The sequence below is a fragment of the Amblyomma americanum genome, chromosome 6, assembly GCF_052857255.1.
Source record: "Amblyomma americanum isolate KBUSLIRL-KWMA chromosome 6, ASM5285725v1, whole genome shotgun sequence".
Taxonomy (NCBI): domain Eukaryota; kingdom Metazoa; phylum Arthropoda; class Arachnida; order Ixodida; family Ixodidae; genus Amblyomma; species Amblyomma americanum.
Genome location: NC_135502.1, coordinates 102,817,223 through 102,836,088, shown reverse-complemented (window position 1 = coordinate 102,836,088; position 18,866 = coordinate 102,817,223). Strand labels below are relative to the sequence as shown.

At 45.5% G+C, this 18,866-nt stretch overlaps 1 protein-coding gene across 1 annotated transcript; it reads left to right on the top strand.

Annotated features, from left to right (window-relative positions):
- Positions 1-8,508: 8,508 nt before the first annotated feature.
- On the top strand, positions 8,509-15,332 carry LOC144095423 (uncharacterized). The gene is made up of 2 exons (XM_077629167.1): positions 8,509-8,918; positions 14,962-15,332. Exons 1-2 carry the CDS (start codon positions 8,609-8,611, stop codon positions 15,330-15,332), a joined length of 681 nt encoding a protein of 226 aa, XP_077485293.1. The 5' UTR covers positions 8,509-8,608.
- The last annotated feature ends 3,534 nt before the right edge of the window (positions 15,333-18,866 follow it).

Genomic DNA, 18,866 nt, shown 5'->3' with positions numbered 1-18,866 from the left:
GTTCAAGTGAATCAGCCACTCTGTTCTTGTTTACATGATTCTGTTTTGCATATTTTTGCCTTTTTTTACTCATTATGAAATTTTATTCTTTGTTATTTTCATCCGCTATTTCTAGTTTTGTTTTCCTCACCTTCTGTTAATGGTTTGTTTTCATGCTTTTATGATGCTAACAAAGGGCAACATGGCTATGGGAAATTTAAGAGGGAAATAAATATGATATTATGGTGATATCATCCATCCATGCTCAACATGCAACAGCGTTCTTGGGTGACTTGTCTGGCGAATTGCGCGTGGCCGCTGCTTTCCGCCATTTGGCGCAAACGAACAGGCTAAAAATTCCAGATAGACGTGGGCATTTGGTTGGATCAAGACCACAAAGAGAACACTGAAGGAAATATATGATCGGATAAAGTGGGTGCTAGAAAATAGGGTTCTTAAAGAGCTTTACTCGGTGAATCGCAGGTTTCATAAGCAACACTAGGAAAAAATTTTGATGGTCCGACTTTCTATGGCAGTTGTTAAACGATACGAATCTTAATGACGGAAACGAGTGTTTGAAACAGTCTGCAAGGTGGACACTAAGGCGCGGGCCGAATGACGAACACTGTTTCATTTTAAAAAAGAGAATTTAGGACGCTCAGAAAAGAATAACGTTACAAAAGTCATCCTAATCATTAGCGCGCAAGCTAAGGCGTTCAAGCAACTATGAATAAAGAATGCAGCGCTGCCATCTGCATTGAAATTTTGCTTCACTTGCTTTGACACCTCTCCCAGAAAGTAGCAAACAGGAAAGGATTCGAGTGTCTTTATGTTCCTCGTGCACGACGCCTTTCAAATACTGAAGTTGAAGTTGTTCGTAAGAACCGAGGACGCTGCACCAATCCCGCCTTTCTGCCCTTGCTACGCAGGTCAAACCATATAGTTATTGCCCAAAGCGGCCATGCCATCTGTGCTTCATTGTTTAGAGAGACAGTGCCATCGCGATAACTGTGATCTCAAAAAGAGGTAGCAACAAAATCTATTAATGGAAGGACTCGCAACTATGTCTTGTAAAGTTAGAAAGCACCGTTCCAAAGCTGCACTCACTGAACCAGGAGCATTTGCCATGGGATGTGTTCAAGTAGTGCCTCTGCGCTAGTTAGGGATTAATAGTTCTTATCTACTCAGGCTTGTAGTGCCTGGTGCAGGTAGAGCCCCTGCCGTTGCTACATCATTTACTAAGCGTTGTACGCACCCGTTGTTTTTTCTGGCAGTAGCAGCGGTAGTAAACCTTCAGAACCGCTGAACTCCTTCCCTCAACTACCAAAGCAGCAATGTCTAGCCACAAATAGAATCTTTCGGTTTTTTACGCAGCAATGGAATGCAAAAAAGATTCAGCTTTGTTGGATCCCACATCCACAGCGTAATTCCCCCTGACCTTTTTCACTACCGCTGGCACCGGCATGAGGCCTGCGTATGTGATAATTCTTTTCGGTTTCGTCTAGAAATAGGGCACAGCATCTTGCATTTTTTAGGTCTGGCCAAAGAGAGTAGGGCCTGGCGATTTATGGGCTGTGCTGCTAGCCTAGCCAGCTTTGTCGCTAGTCGCTTGATACTAAAACACATCCGGGCACTAAGGGATGTCTTGAATATTAAACATGCTGCGAAATTATTCTGAACTCGAGAGTGCATCATGCTACGTCCACAGGTCTCCGCTAGCGTGCTCACGCCGTCATAATCTTGCACGCCGAACACACATACACGCAAGCCTAGCCATGTACGCAGCAGCACGTCTCCCTGGGGCGCGGGCGTGAGAATTGTACTGCAGAATTCTTGCGATTACAAAAGCAAAAAGACCGCAGTTCTAACCATACTGGTAGCAGTGAGGCAAACTGAAACGAAAATAAACACTGAATCACCTTGCAAAACAAAAGAAACGAAGTAAAAGGTCGGGAAGTTCATCGTCAGGGTTAATTCAAAATCTTCTACACCAAGTTAACGCCTTCGTTGGCCATCTCGCCGAATTATAAAGCAAACTGAAGGCAATCTTCCCGGTCCAAAACGTAAAGTGCAAAAGATCGCCAGGTCGGAATTAATGAGAAAACTTGGCTCGACGCTCCCGGTCGCCCTTTGTGAGTTGCCCAAGTGGCATTCGTTTCGTTTATTCCCGCTTCTGCTGTTCGCCGCCAGACAGCAAGCTTTTTCCTTGGCTGCTTCCCGTGGGATTTTTCCTTCGGTTGGGCGTTCGAATCCCAAAGGAGGACTTGTCCGAAGAAAGGCGTTGGACATGCGGTTCACTTTTCGCGCGTTTGCCTTACTTCTGAACGAACTTTCCGATCTGCTTGTGTGAGGTTCTTTGGAAGCATGGCTAGTGCGCTCATAGCTTTTTGTGAAGGCACTGAGGTCCCTGATTAGTTTTTCTCTTATCTTCGAAGCTAGGCAAAGTTTCCGGCTTTTATCCTCAATCGATCAAAAAAAAAAAATGAGTGAAGGATGGCTACGCCTGTTCTACCATGTCTGCCGGTGCTCTGTCCTTTTGTTTTTCTTCGGTTGTACAAACATTGCTAACCCTCAAATGGTCGCGAGCGGACGTAATTCTTCTCTTCGAGCGTCTAGTGCTCCTTCCAGCGTACATCTACGGTCCATCTCAGCATAAGTTCGCGATGAGGAAAGACTGCTCCTCTTCGCTATGATAATGTGAGCTATGCAAGATCGAAAGCGGAATGAAAGCCTGGTGTGACCTCGAAGCCGCGCATAGCCTTCGTCTTCGAAGATTTTTCCTTCCAATATCTTTCTGTCCGGCAATGCGGGACCCACTGTTTCATTTGTACATGCCTTAGGGTTCTTTATGAGGACTCTGAAAAGCGGTTGCGTCCTGTCTCGTACTCCTGTCACAATAAAGACATGCACTGTTCTCTCCGTGTCCTCAGAACTTCCTAATAATTTGCGTTGACAGTGTAAATGTACTTTTTTTAAAATTTCTTGCTTCCTCTTTGTGCACTTCTACGTTTTTAAAGCAAACGTGTTTCAGTTAAATTGGTGCAGAAAGCGTTTCGATGGGCACCACGCATTCACGGCTCAACAAATATATAACCGTCCGGCCTCACGCCAATCATTTCTTTGCATGGAACAAGAACCGCTTTCGCGCGCATGTACGCGTTGTGTTCGTTTTTGACCGCAGCTCAGAATAAAGCTTCCAGCGCCAGAGTTCCCGCAGAATTGAGCGACCAGCACCGCGCTGCTTCAGCAGTGCGAAACTTTTGAAAGGCGTCCTCGATGACATTTACTTTCAAAGCAGACCTGCTCGAAAAAATTGAGCAAGGTGCAGTGACAGCCAATTTTCCTACCGCACGCTGACTTGCGAGCAGAAAAAAGCTAAAAAAAATACGGGATGGTATGACGGATCAGGCCGGCGTGCGCTTGGTGCGCGAAGACATCGGAGAGCTGACGCGTTAACCTCTACAAGCGGAATGGGCAATTTTATCCGCCACTTCGGAAAGCTGTGAGGCAACACACTCGCGAAATATTTGAAACGTTTGGAATTCTGGTTTGCCTAGTGGTCCGCGTTTTTCAGCGTCAGCATGAGAAGTTCCTTTTGATCCAATGTGCGCGCTTCAAAGGGGCTCGCTTATTGCGATGCAGCAGGTGTGCACTGGTTCCGAAATGTATTTTTATTTTGCTATATAAAGTTTGTTTTAAAAAGCTTCGAAACTCAAGTTATAATTTTCAAATGATGTTCTGATATCCACCGTTGCATAGCGCACATCGGCTGCAAGTGTTTCACTGGCGTAAGTCCTAGTGCATATACCTTATTCATGCCTGCGTTAACACACGTTTTTTGATCTAAGCAACCTAAACTAATAGAAGAGTATAGGGTCGAAGCTAAGTAGACGCAAATAGATCGAGTGTTTGAACCACTATTTTTTACAGTCTAAAACATGAATAAATAAATGAAAGAATCGCAGCTGAAAGACGTTAGGAATAATTCCGTAAAGCAGAAATTTGGGCAAGTTGGTACGCATTGATTCTGCACACAGTCCCGAGTACTGTGCGATGTCAGTGTACGTTAAAGAACCCCAGGTGTTTGAAATTTCCGGAGCCCTTCACTACGGCGTCCCTCATAGCCTGAGTAGCTTTGGGACGCAAAACCCCCACAAACAATAAACCATTTTGTTCACAGCGCAACAAACACGCAACGAAAGACGAAGGCAAAGACGAGCAAGCACTAAACATCAACAGGGTTTATTGGAGATTAAAACACATATATAAACACTGAATGTAATAATCAGAAACAGAAAGCCATCTTTGTTGCGCTCCCAATGCAATGAAATATTATTCCAACGAATAATATGGCAACTGAGATACCGAATGCGGTATACATTACATGTGACAATACCATATTGTTCAGGTTAGTTACCATCTCAAACATTAGGAAAGTACCCACATATTTAGTGTAATTACTTCGTGTACAATCTAGAAAATAATACTTATAAGTGTTTATACATTTTTATACCTGGCACATATTGCGCCCAAAAGAAACCGAAAGTTGCAAAAGATGTTCTTCAAGAAGTTGCTCCCGCCTGTTTACCAAACCTCTCGTTGTTAAAAGTATCGGTTTTTGTAGGGGTAGCTATATTACGGTAGCATTTCGAGCCTTAATCGTGGCGGCGCCGCCACGCTGTCACTTGGTTGGTCACGTGGTTCGGAGCAGCTGCCGGTGGCGCGGCGCCGTGGCTGCTCACGTGGTTTGTCACCTGGTTGGTCACATGACGAGCCACGTGGTACGGAGCAGCTGCTGCTGCTTTTGGCGGTACTGTGTGTCGGCGAAACCGAGCTGCCACAGCTGTGCGCATCTGCCGTGCCAAGCGGGACGAAGATGAAGGAACACCAGCGAAACGGAGCAGCAGAAATCTTACTTTGCAATTGAACTGAGCAAATTCCACTCGGTCATTTGTAGCTATCGTGTCACTCCAGGTTTGACCAGAACTACACCACCGTCAATTTTAAAGCGAAAGCTTTACTACTTCCGCCAGCGAGCCATTTCGGCTCGTCGCTCACTTCAGCCGTATGCCGTATGCGTGCGCCGTGTGTCGTATGCTGTGTGCCGCGGCCGACGAACCACCTTGAGCCGCCGTCACCTAGCAACACCGCAGCCGTGCTCCAACAGATGTGCTCCGCTGGGGTAGAGAGAGAGGAGGTGTCGCCTCGCGGGGGTATATCTATATATATATATATATATATATATATATATATATATATATATATATATATATATATATATATATATATATACATACATATGCGCTTCGCCTCAGTGTATTCTAGTCGTTGTGGAGAGAGCGAATTATACGCAACAACGACAGAACAAAGCGAGGAAGAGACAACGCGTTCAAGAGACGCCAGGAGAACGCGCTGCACGACTCGAGAAGCGTCGTAACGAATGTGCGGCTAGAAGAAGTCGTGCCACGTAACGGAGTGGCTCTTCAACTGCGAAAGATGCCGGTTTGTGTTCTCGAGAGCGTCGGAATGAGACACTGCGTAGACAACGTGCCGAGGAAACGAAGCTTTCGTAATTCAACTAAGGTTAGCCAGAGCTAAACTGCTGCCATCTTTTTTTGCTTGGCGGACAGGAATCGAAATTTTTTTTGGTCAACCGCAGCTAAAGCTGGAAGCTAATTCCGGAACATTGCCTCAAAGAGAATTATGGTTCGCAGAAGAGGTAATCGAACGAAGGATAGAGCACGAAGTTAAAGAGGCTGCCTGTAAGCTTATAAAGTGAAATCTTGAGGCTGAGCAATCTGTATATAACCGGAGTGAATGAAGCTGTCTGCGTGACCGCTTCAGTGCACTGCGGCGCTGGGCGACGGCCATTTTACCTTGAAGTGCACGGCTTTTGTCAGGCACAGCCTCCCTAGAGTTACGACACGGGCGACAACCACAGCGCGGCTCGCGCTGCACAACAACACCGGCGAGTCCTGCACGAGATGCAGCGAAGCGGGACCGCATAACGACCTGCCAAGCTGGCAGCATTCGGAGCGCAATTAATCCTGGGTGCACAGCGGTTGACTGTTCCGGAAAGCAGCATTGCAGAGAGCACGCGGAGCAGGACGCGGAGGTTGAACGGCGACACGCCACGTAAGGCTTGACTCTATACTAAAAGCCGTTCAGAAAGGCCTTCGGTCAGATATAATTCTGGGCAGGCCGAAGTGCGACGTGCCCTTCTGACCCACTGCTGTCGAAGGCCGGCCTCCTAAGCGCCCTGCGTTGCCCTCGTAGTTGCGCTGCGTCCGACGCGAGCCATTTCGTGCGCTGCCTTAATTAACGTTAGTGTTAATTCTCGAAAGGTGGCTGGAATTGCGCCCGTTGGTCAGCTAGACTCAAGCCAAGCGCCTTGTTAGGAGAGATGGGAGGGGAGGGAATTAAATGCTGCATCTTCTTTACCTCTTACGTGAAACTTTCTTTCCATAAACTATTCGAAAGCTTTCTTTCGGCAGCAGTTCATTCCCACAATATTCTCCGATTTGTTCATGTGCCGAAAAACAATGCAGTTGAGCTGCTTACCGATAAACAAAATTAGAGTGACCAAATATTGAAACATAATACACCAAATATTTGCAAAATAAAATGCTCGTGTTAACTTCCAATAATTTTTCACTCGAATCAGGCACACACAGGCAGACGCGCGCACAGACGCTCGTATTCCTAAGCATGTTCGCAATGCATGAGTCGCTTTTACGTAGATTCCGGATTCTGCATTAGAAGACTTGGTTTACGAGCATCTTTCAATGAATTCGTCGCGTCTGCAGGAATGATCGATGCCGCGATAAATGCTGAAACTTTGGTGCATCGTTTTCTTTAATGTTTATACGTATGGGCACCACGTCTCCAGTATGAAAAATGTAGGTGTCGAGCACGCAAAGTGACTGAGAAATGAACGTACGTAATAAGGGCTGAGAACTCGGTGCACTGTGATGATTAATTGGTTTTCGTATAAGAATACCTGGCGGATGACAAATATAAACAAGATTTATGAGCCAAAGGCAGCGGTCCACTCTAAGGCTGGCTAGATTGAACATAGGTGTGAGAGAACGTATGAATTTTGCATGCAATATACAGGAGTATACTTTCAAGATATAGCAGAACTTTTTCCAATTTCACTTTCATTTCAAGTCATTTATTCTATGAACTGAAGCACATGATGGGGCGAAAAAAAGCTGTCTTGTGGGCAGCATGACAAGCTCGAACGCCGCTAATGCATAAGGCCACGGGCTGACACATACAAGCGGTACGTGAAGCAGAAATAAACAACACAATATGTGAACATAATTGCCAGAAACATAAGTCATTTGATACTGATAGCCATAAGAGGATTGTATGTATAGAACAATGATATACTAATTTTTGCAAAAGAAAAAGTTGTTACATACTTCACTGAGATGTTACAAACTTTTGTTTTTAAAGTATATATAGATGTGTGTGTGTGTGTGTGTGTGTGTGTGTGTGTGTGTGTGTGTGTGTGTGTGTGTGTGTGTGTGTGTGTGTGTGTGTGTGTGTGTGTGTGTGTGTGTGTGTGTGTGTGTGTGTGTTGTGGAAATACGGGGGAAACAAAGCCTTTCGCCCCGCCCGCACTCCCACTCCGCGGATGCAGCGTTCCCGCTCGCGAACCGCGGAGGGGTTCGTGCTCGAGGGACAAAGGGTAGGGACGACACAGCGTTAACACTCATATGCTATTTATTACAGTTGCAATTAATACACAGAGCGGGCCAGCTAGCTACAAAACATCAACGAGGCATTCCTCGGAAATAGAAGGCTACGTAAGAAGGACTTCCGACTTACCGGCTGGAGCGGGGGCGCGACTTCGGAGGTATCGGCGGCGAACGTTTGTATGCGCCGATAATGGCGGCCGGGTTCTCCCATGCGCGCCGCATTCTTGAGGCAAAGCCATTCCCTAGCATTTGCTTGGGAAGGCGTCCAGAGCGCGCGTTCGCTGCACTCGCTTCACTGCCTGGAACCAGAAGTCCAGAGGCAAGGCACAACGGATCCCCGTGTGCTTGCCGCGGAAGGTGACGGGAGCGTGCGGCTGCAACCGCTCACGACGCTGGCCGGATCCCGAAGAGCCTCTCTCCGGTTCCGCAGAATTCCGCGTAACCTACGAGGTGGCGCTCCCGTCGCCGTTCCCTTTCCCCCATGAGGGAGACTTCCCTCCTCGCCCAGCCGGGGGCTGTCCGTCCCGACGGCCGACGATGAAGATGGGCCGCATCGAAACGGAGGGGGGAAACAGGTTCTCCACATCCCTCCCTCCTTAAATGTCGGCCTATGGTTGAACCCGTCCATGGATGCCATCGACGAAGGGGCCACGAGCGTTGCGATGATGACTGCAAGACAGCTCGTACACGGAGCGGCTATTCAGAGGAAGATGATCCTCGTTGCGATTGGCCAACTGAAAACAGACGTCACTGCTCTGCGCTACGTCACTCTGTGGGGACTTTTGGGGAGCATTGTGCTTCAACCGATAGGGAGAATTTCAACTCTGCGAAAATCCTTGCTTGCGCCGCGTTCCTTGGTACGATAGGTGCCCATATCCCAAGGTGCATCTCTCTCTCTCCCGCCATTTCCTTTCGCCTCAAGCATGCAGACGGACGTGAGCGCTGGTGCTGCTTCAGCGACCACCGGCAAAAATTCCGAACGGAAGTGGTGCAAGTTTTGCGACAAGGCGTTCTCCAACACTAGTAATTTAAGAAAACACGTAAAGAACGTTCACGGGGAAGGAGCTTTGCAGCATGTAAAAGACGAGGAAGCGCTGACGATGAAGGTACGGTCGTTCTCGTGCGACTTGTGTCCGAAGCATTTTGTCATTCTTCGTGACCTGCGGCGGCACCATGTGGACGAACACAACTTCGAGGAAGAAGTGGAGAATCTAGTCTTCGACTCTAATACAGGTAAGAAACGAAGTCGATGCTATTGCATGCATGCACGCAGTGGTCACGACAACAAAGGGGCAGAGCGGGAGGCAGTCGGACGCTCGTTATAGCTTCGATTACTGTTTTAAAGTTGCAGTTTACTGACCTTTCGAGTGCGCGCTTTTGAAGTGTGTTAATACAAAGCCCGTTCGTTTTTTATTTTTATTTACGAGCTTACACTCACCCGGGGAAACGTGCACGTGGTTTTGCGCATAAAAACTTCGCGATGACATGCGCGTTTTAGTCAAATTTGAAACGCAGCGTACTATGACCTATGGAAGTTATGATTGTAGTCAGTCATTCTGCAATGTATCATGACTCGGCACTTTACAAGCGACGTAATGACCGCCGCGGTGGCCAAGTGGTTGAGCATCCGCCTCGCATGCGGGAGGTGCGGGGCTCGATCCCCAGTGCCGCCGGGCACTCACCGGTGATACAATGGGTACAAGTTTTCCCCTGGCCTGGTGCTCGCCTTATCTGGGGTGAACTGCTTGGAAACGGGGTCTTTGACCCCACCCTGAGAGGTCAAAAATACCTTGTGTCATGGCGCTCCTTGGCCATAGATGCCTTTGCGCCATAAAAATCGATAATCATCATACAAGCGACGTAATGAAATTTACAAAGTATGCGTAGTCATAGCCGCGACTCATAATGCTTATGAAGCATAGCATGACTCAGCACTTAAGTAATGCAATGTGTACAGAGGTTGTACAAAGTTTGCTTAGTCATGCTACGTAGCCGTGACTCAATGATTTCGCATTCTCGCTTAAGTGTGTTTGCAGATTTTTTTTGGTATCCTAGGTCCTCCATAAGGGGCTCTCTTTCATATTTAAATTAGCCACTGCAGGAAAAAAAACTGCTCGTGCAGCCTATCCTAGCAGCAAGACTCGGTGCTACAGGCCTTGCTTATGCTCTGTTGCACCTGCGATGTCTTGACCGAACTGCACTTCATATCTCCATCACAACCGCAATGTGACAGAGGTACACACATACAGGACACACGACATTGTCGCGGCATGCACTGGCTTGGCAGTGCTGTAGCCATCGCAGTTGCAACACACAGAAGTGTGCAGGAGGAATGCCCAGTGTTATTCTAGCCTATGGAAGTCAACAAAGCTGCCCTGAATTTGTGGTCCAAGGACAGGGCCACGTAAAAGGTTGCCATGCACGAATGAGTTTTGCAGAGGTAGACTATGTAACAGTTCGTGTAATCAGTTAACCTAGTGTATTAAACAATATTCTCCAGAAATTGTTGCTCATGCACCAGTAGCATGACAAAACCGTAAGTGAATGACTGATCAATTTTTTAATAGTAAAAATAAGCTGGGAAACGCAGTTCTGCACTACTGGCAAAAGGCAAAAAATGGTCAACTAGATCCGTGATTGTCATGTGCACTTGGCACAAGCAGAGCGCCAGTAGTAGCGCGGGAGTATTGCCCGTGTTCCCAATCCATAGTGCTTGCATTTTTCATTAGTCTATGTAAAAAGAGCAAACTTCACTTTGCACTTGCCTTTCAAAAAAATGAAAGTGGTGTGATGCACAAAAAAAAGAGAATTTTTGCCAAAATTCTATAAACATGCAAAAGCAGAATTGCATGAACGTTGCCTTGTCTTGTTACTTCACTGTTGGCTTTCTAATGTTGCCTTATGCCGTTTTTCATGCACTGTCATTGTGTACATTTTTATCAAAATGAAGCACATGTATGTTCAGGCCTGTTTTTTCTTTTACTTTTTTAGTCATGGACTTTGATCACGTCATAACTATGCTGTAATGCTGCTATGACACTGTGGTTGCTATGTTGCCGTTGCCATGCTCTTGGCACAGACCCACATACTTCACAAAATCTTGCTCGGGTGTTTACGCATCAGAATAGTGCTCTTGCACCAATAATTAACTTCTACTGTGTGGAGTGCTTACTTATGTTTATAATTTTTCCACTTCAGAATTTTGCACCTGGAAAGATGGAGAAGAAAGCAGAACTTGCTGTCATTTCATAGCTTTAACAGGAAGGAAAGAAAGCGCATCAAGCGTTTTCAAACGCTACCTGCATTGCCACCGTTCCGGCACGCACAAAGAGCTTCCTATAGAACAGCGCCAAAGGCAGAAAAAGGGGCAAGGAAGCTGCAGAATTGGCAAGCATTGCTTTGCAACTCTAGAGGTTACGGAGAAAGACAGCAAAGTATATGTAGTGTTTCAAAAGAAACACTACGGACACTTCAATGAAGTCTGCCACCAGAGGCTGTCCCAGGATGAGGCCAGAGTGCTTGCAGGTTGGCCACTCCTCTTGTACAAAGCGTTTGTGCATGCAGTGTTCACTGTACCAGAATGTAAAAACATTTAGAGGCTACACTCTATCAACCCTTCATATGGTGTGAGAAAAAAGTGCATTACTAGAAATTTAGGGAAATAATTTGTTTATTGAAGTGAAGAGTGATCATTACAATGAATTTTCATTCTCCTGCAATGCACTCATGGCACAAAAGAGGTGGTACGACACATGAAAACACCTATTGTAAAGTGGGAAAAGGTATGTCCCACAAAACGAGGGGGCAGAATAAGTTATAGTAGGATACAACTTAAGAACCAAGTGACCAATGCCCCTCAAAGGAAGCCTTCTAGGCAGTGGTGTCGACCAATTCTTATGATGTCACGTTAATCCTAAGGAGTAGCATTGCAGGATGGTGGTAGGTGAACGGGGATTAGTTGCGGCTTAACTGCTGGGTCATGAAAATCAGCTGATACCATTGAATGGAGGGTCTTCTTTGAGGGCCATGCGCCACTTTGTTCTTGAGCTGTATCTGATTATAGTGCAATACACTTGAGCTTGCTTGGTCGCATGGAAGGGTGAAAAACAATTGATCCACAATGGCACATTGCAGGCGCATTGCGCGTACGAACTTCATGCTGTTTAGTTTAGAGATGCTTTGTGGAAGTGGTCCAGTCTTTCGAATTGAACATGATTAGGAATGCCGTCTAGAACTGAACCACTGCAGTGTCTGTTTTCTTTTGTAGCGATAGCTACATTACGGTAGCATTTCGAGCCTTTAGCGTGGTGGTGGCACGTGACCATGGCCACCGCAACATGGCCACGTGGTTCGTCACGTGACCAGCCACATGGTGCAGAGCAGGCGAAACCGAGCTGCAACATTTGTGCGCATGCGCCATGTCAAGTGGGACGAAGGTGAAGATGAAACGCCTAGCAAAACGGAGCGGCGAAAGACTGACTTTGCAATTCGACTAAGCGAGTTCCACTCGGCCAGCTGTAGCTATCGCGTCACACCAGGTTTAACCAGAGCTAAACCACCGCCAATTTTTTTCTGCTGGTTTCATTGACTATCCTAGGTTTGTCTCTCAGTCGGCTGACATTAAACTTCAGCCACAAGAATTTGGCTTGAGCTCCATGAAATGCGTCTTGAATGACAATTGCAGCATCAAGAGCCAAATAAAAAATTAAATGCTAGCCCCCATTTTGGCCGCCTGTCGAAAGCGTAGGCATTTTGTTCTGATAAGAGCAACAACGCTACCAGGCTAACGGTTGTATAAGGGGCATGTTTTTTCTCACAAGACAGGTTCGTCTGCAGTGACCTTTCATTAATTCGGACTATTTCACTGTGTTGTCACTTCATTACTAATGCTCGCAGGAATATCAGTAAGCTTTACAGCAGCCCATACCATTGTCATTTTCCCTACCATCGCCAACTGGTTGAGCATGCATTTAGAGATCCTGCAGCTTCCTTTGGTGTTGGCTTTGCACAATCTAATGTCTCCGTGAGAACCAAAGTGGAGGGTGCTCGAAAACCACTGCCCAAATCATTCAGTGCCTTGCTTTTAATCGTCTAGAAAGCTGAACAGTTCTAAGGTCTCCTCAGTTATCGGATCCCCCTTAACTATGAACAATGAAAACCTGTTAGGTCACTAGGTGAATGCAATACCAAGAAAAATTACTAAGGGCGCTTAAACTACTTACATGAGTGTGAAAGCATTTTTATTTCAGTTCCTTTTCATTTCAAATTTTTCTCTTTCTATTTACACACCTACTCATTAGCATACATTTGTAAGGTAACGCATAAACTTGGTTCACCTCTGCTCGCCCAGACGCAACATGGTTTTGTGGCCTGTGGGTTCCCCGCTCGCTTTGCAATCTGGAAGTCCTGGGCTCAATTCCATGCACCTTCGAAGTTTTATTTTTATTTGATGTCACAGAGACATCATCTGGGATTTTTGGGATCACTGCTGGTTAACGCCGCTGCAGAGTTTCGTTGCATTAAAAATGTATGCCTGGAACAGAGTCATTGCTAATCGTAATGATTCCTCACTGACGCCCACACTTTCAAACATAAAACAGAGTAGTGTGCATCCAGTTACGAAATCCACTCACAAACAGGGTCCCGACATTCCTGTTGACATGCGGAATATAGCAAAAATGTTCTTGGAAGCCCGGATCAAGATTGTGTCGCTTCCAAAAAATGCCAGCTGGAAACATCACTCGTCAGAAATGAGCACGAAGTTTAACTGCTGATATTGCTTTCACCATGACACAAAAGAAAAATAATACATTTATAGTTCAGTGCAGTGTTCATATGAGGAATTTCCGGTCCTAGAGTGGCAATGGCCATCTCATAAGCTATACACAAATTGTAAAGTTGTGCAGGTGGGAGACACCAGTGTCCGCTGTTGCCACATAAATAGTTAAAGGTTATTATGGTATCAGTTAAAGGTTTTGTTTTTTTCATGTATTACTTTGCGTGACCATAACTGCATTTCTATCCTCTCCAAATTTTGTAGTACGTGCAGAAAATTTTTGTTTCGTGAACCCATGTTAATAAGCCGTTTAGAGTACTTATAACAGGCTGCATTAAAGCAGTAGAGATACCAAATTTTAGCTGTACGTTCAGTCTTTGCAACGATGCACAGCACATGAGAAGATATTGACAACCATGTGAATTGTGCCAACAAGCGACAATAACTGAATGTTTTTCTCTTATGCTGTTACGGTTTCAACAGCTGAACGGTGGCTGTGACGTCACAGATGATTTGATGGTCACTGCTTTCGTCGTTTTAATTCGCAGCATTTGTTATGCAAGCCTAACCCGCTGAAGTGGTTCAGTGGTTTGAATGCTACTGAGCCGGATAACCCGGGTTCGAACGCGGCCGCAACAGCTGCGTTTCGATGGAGGCGAAATGCAAGAGGTGCCCATGTGCTGCACATTGTCAGTGCCCAAAGATTCCAAGATGGTTGGAATTATTGCGGAGCCCTCCACTACGGCTTTCCCTTGCTTCGTTCACTCCCACGTTCCTGCCTTCCCTCATGGCACGTTCAGGTGCCCACAGTGCCATTTCCATTCCTCAAAAACCACTAAACACAAGCCTGGACAAGAGTTCAAATCACAAAAAAAAAAGAACAAGCAGATTATATTGCAGTTTATGCATAACTTGCACACCCTTAAATAGTCTCTTACTTAGCAGCAGTCATTCGGTTGCTGAAGCCGAAACAGCTTGAGAAAAATATTCACTTAGAAATTATTCAGGATTTTACATTGCGCCTCATGCACAGTATTGTGCTCCAGTCCAAAGAAACAAAGAACGCATTCAGAAATTTGGTTTGTCTACTCCTTTAAAGCTGTAGTCAGGTCAATTGGTGCACTTTCTGAATATGTAGAATGAAACGGGACTGAATGAGAACCAGATGTCCTTGTTCTTTTCTTGTCCACATTTTCAGAGCTTTTATATCCTGCATTTATAACAGGCTGTATATAACTTTCCTGTTTTGCATTCTATGCATGTTTAAACACTCAAGCACATAAAATGAATACCATCTGGCTGTGAAACAAGCATTTTGTCGTGTGCTGTGCAGTGCCACAAAAGTGAAATTAAAGTTATGATGTAATTTGTGTCATCTGTAAAAAAGGAACAAGGCTGAAGACAAAGGAATCTGACAAGAAGTATCTGTCACTTTATTACATGGCAGTAAGCAAATGTACCAGAGATGCTAACAGTTTTTTTTTTCTGTACAATTTTCAGGTCGGTTAGCAGAAGGAGTGCCCGCAAAAACCGTTGTGCACAACATCCGAGCAGGCACAAGTGGATCAAGCCCATGGATGCAACTTGTGACCACTAAGGACCTCCGCAACATTGCAGATAAGTTTAGGATTGGCAAAGAAGAGCAGAGAGATTCAGACGATTTTAAAAGTGTTGACTTATGGGTCGAAGAAATGAGGGCGGAAAACGAGTCACCACTGTTGTATTACATGAAGAAGGGTGACCCCAACAGTCATGATGGTGACTTTGAGCTAGCGTTACATTCCCACAACGAGAGTTACTTTCTAAATTGGGGACAGAGAAACTGTGCATTGACTCCACCCATGGCACAAATAAGTACAAATTTCAACTGACAACCCTGCTCACAATTTTTGAAGACGGATCTGGTATCCCGTGTGCCTATGTGATTTCAAAAAGGGTGAACATGGGCACCATGGTGAGGTTTTTCGAGGCCATCAAAGAAAAAACAAACACAGTACAGTGTCAGGCATTTATGTCTGATGATGCCCCTGTTTATGGCAATGCATGGGAGCAGGTGATGGGTACCCTGAAGAGTCAACTGCTTTGCAGCTGGCACGTGCTGCACAACTCGGGCGCGCGCCTGAATACTTTCACAAACAAGGACTGCAGGGATACAATAAGGGACATGCTACACACTCTGATGAAGTGCACAGATGAGACCTCCCTGCGTTTCTTAGCATTTATTCCAAAGAGCAGCAGCTTAATCGCCTTGCTCCAAAGGAGCTGGAAGAGCTGGATGGCTTCATCAGATATTTTGAAAAAACATACGCAAAGAGGGCATGTCAGTGGGCTTACTGCTATCGGCAGTACATTGGATTAACAACAAATAATCACTTGGAGTCAATGCACAAGACACTGAAGTACTCTCACTTTGGTGGCAAGATAAATGGGCGACTGGATAAATTAATCAAAGTACTTTTTTATTTGACGTCTGACAAGCTTTACAACAGGGCTATTGCACTTATGAAAGGAGGAGCAGACCACCGCAAATCTGCCCTATTTGGGAGGCATAAAGTGGGGATTGAGCTTTGTAAGACCAGTACTGAGAGAGTGGGAGATGGCCAGTGGCATGTAAAGTCACAAAGCTTGGTGAACTTCAAGCACACAGTGCAAAGGACTAGCAAATCATGCAGTGGCTGTGAGCTTCATTGCAAGCAGTGTGAGGCTTGCCACAACATGCTCACATGCACATGTGTTGACCATGCAATGCATGCGCACATGTGCAAGCACATGCATGCTGTTGCTTTAATGGAGCTGCAGTCGCGCAAGTTGCAGAGCAGCCAGGCCACCTGTTCCAATTGTCCTTCCAAAGATGGCATCCAAGACTATGCTATCGATGATGCAGGCTCCTTAATGGCCAGTGCTCAACATATTATGCAGAGCACTCAGCAAGGCTCCACACTAAAAATATCACCAGAAAGAACTAATGTGCTGAAATTAAAGCTGGGTCTACCTTCCAAATGCTGATTAACCAGCTTCCAGAGAAAACTGCCGAGGAGCAAAAGATGATAGACGAAGACCTGACAAAGTTTGCTGCAAAGCATAGCCTTGCAACCGCAAAGCAGCCAACCGAAAAAAAACCACGGCTGGTGCCTGCAAATAAGAACGTTGAAAAGCAGCCGCGGTATGGAGCACTGAAATATGGCAAAATCAAGCCTGCATTGGGCCGTCCTCCCACTATGCTGCAGCAGGAAACAGTAAAACGGCAGCTTCTCTCTCATGGACTGGACGAAGAAGTCTTGATTATTCATACCGGAAATGACCACGATTACTGTAAAGTAAAAAAGTAAAATAATGCTTCCTTGCGGATTGAACTTTGTCCAAAGCTGAGAAATGTGCAGTTTATCCCTGTGTAGCAAAATGTTCATGGAGTGCATTGACTGAAAACAGTAAATAGCAAGCATAAATAAGGGAAGTCATAGATAGTGCATCTGTTATAACATAAGAGGCATCTCGAACTTAATTTGTGCTGTTGCTTGTGTAACATACAAGTGCAACCATTATGAAAGGCAACACGCAAGCATGCCCCAAAGCGAGCCAGTGCTTTACCCAACATGTCTTAAAAAAACAAGTATGTCATGCTTTTCAGTTGTCTTCCATGAAAAGCGGAACAGCAGTGCTCACTGAATTGATAAATTGGAATAACTGTTCTTGACCACATGTTCCTTTTTGTACTGCCTGCACTTGTACATAGATGTGGTATGGTGTGCAGCCATGTGGCAGTGGCTTGGATGGTGTGTGCGTTAGAGCGCGAGGCACCTCCAACCTTGTCACGTGTGCTGCTGGTAAGTGTGTGCATGGAGTGTACATAGATGTGTAACATAGTGTACAGCGGTGTGGCAGTGGCTTGGATGGTGTGTGTGTCGAAGAGCATGAGAGGCATCTCCAACAGTGCCACAGGTGGAGCTGACATAAAGTATATAGCAAGCTCTCAATGCAAGCCCAGTTAAATTCTAGAATATGTTGAAGTGAGAAAACAGTCTTTTGGTTGCGTATATATGCAGTATAAGGAAGCATGTGCAAATTAAACTCAGCTGTCACTTTTCTGTTAACCAGAACTTTCACAATACACATTGTTGCAATACTTCTGCCCAGGTATAACATGCCATTAAGGTCAAAAAGCACAGGACAGCAGATGTGTTAGCTCAAAACAGCGATGAAACATGCTCACAAGCTGTTGACGATTTGGACAGCACAAAGGGAACTAAGATTTAAAAAAAAAACTGGCTGAAAATGTCCATGAGACATGCTCACAAGCTGCCGATGATGACTCAGACACCAGAGATGCCGTTACTGAGGGAGCACCAGTGATGTGTATGGCTGTTCTCAAAGAGTCTGAATTTTATTTTCGCAGCATGACTGCACTGAACACTTTCCAAGGAAAGTGCAGCAAATGAAGTGTTAGCATGTTTCATCACTGTTTCCAGCTCACAAGCTGTTGATGATTTGGACAGCACAAAGGGAACTAAGATTTAAAAAAAAAACTGGCTGAAAATGTCCATGAGACATGCTCACAAGCTGCCGATGATGACTCGGACACCAGAGATGCCGTTACTGAGGGAGCACCAGTGATGTGTATGGCTGTTCTCAAAGAGTCTGAATTTTATTTTCGCAGCATGACTGCACTGAACAATTTCCAAGGAAAGTGCAGCAAATGCCATATTGTTGTTTTGATGGACCAGTTGCTGTGGCATAGGCAAGCTTACAGTAAAGACTTAGCCTAAGTGCATATGAATGCATTGCTGGTAATGTACTGAAGTATTTGCCTAACTCTTTCCTAACTGTATGTTTCATTCTCACTTAGTAAAAACTATTTAAGCAAAAGGTTTGTGCAATGCCAGACAGTATTTGGGTGGAACTTATAAAATTCTAATGTAGCAGGCCAAAGCGGGCTGTTTGTATAAAGTGCAGTCAGGTAACGGAAGAACCCTGGTGCCCTGAATTATAGTGAGCCTACCTTGTCATCCAAGTGGCAATATCAATGATCCTGAGTACAACTCCATTTAATGCTACGGGCTTGCAGGTTGCTGACTTGAGCCATGCTAACATCTGGGGCAATGTACAGCTGCAGAGCTGCGGGTTCAGGTTGAGGGAAGCCAGCACCTCCACTAACTATAAGGAGGCATTCTAATCCTAGGCATTGTTGATACAGTCCAGCAATACATAGTCCTTGTCATGCTTGCATTGCAGGAAGTTTGCTGTGTCTTTGTGTGCAGAGCAGAATGGGCTGCAAAACTTTTTTATAGAGAACTAAATTTTTACACCAGACTAGCCATTCAAATTTTAGGCTGAACCACACTGGTCATAGGGACAGGTGCTCACTTGTCCTTGACTAGAGAAAATGTAGCTTTTTCACAACTTGTGTG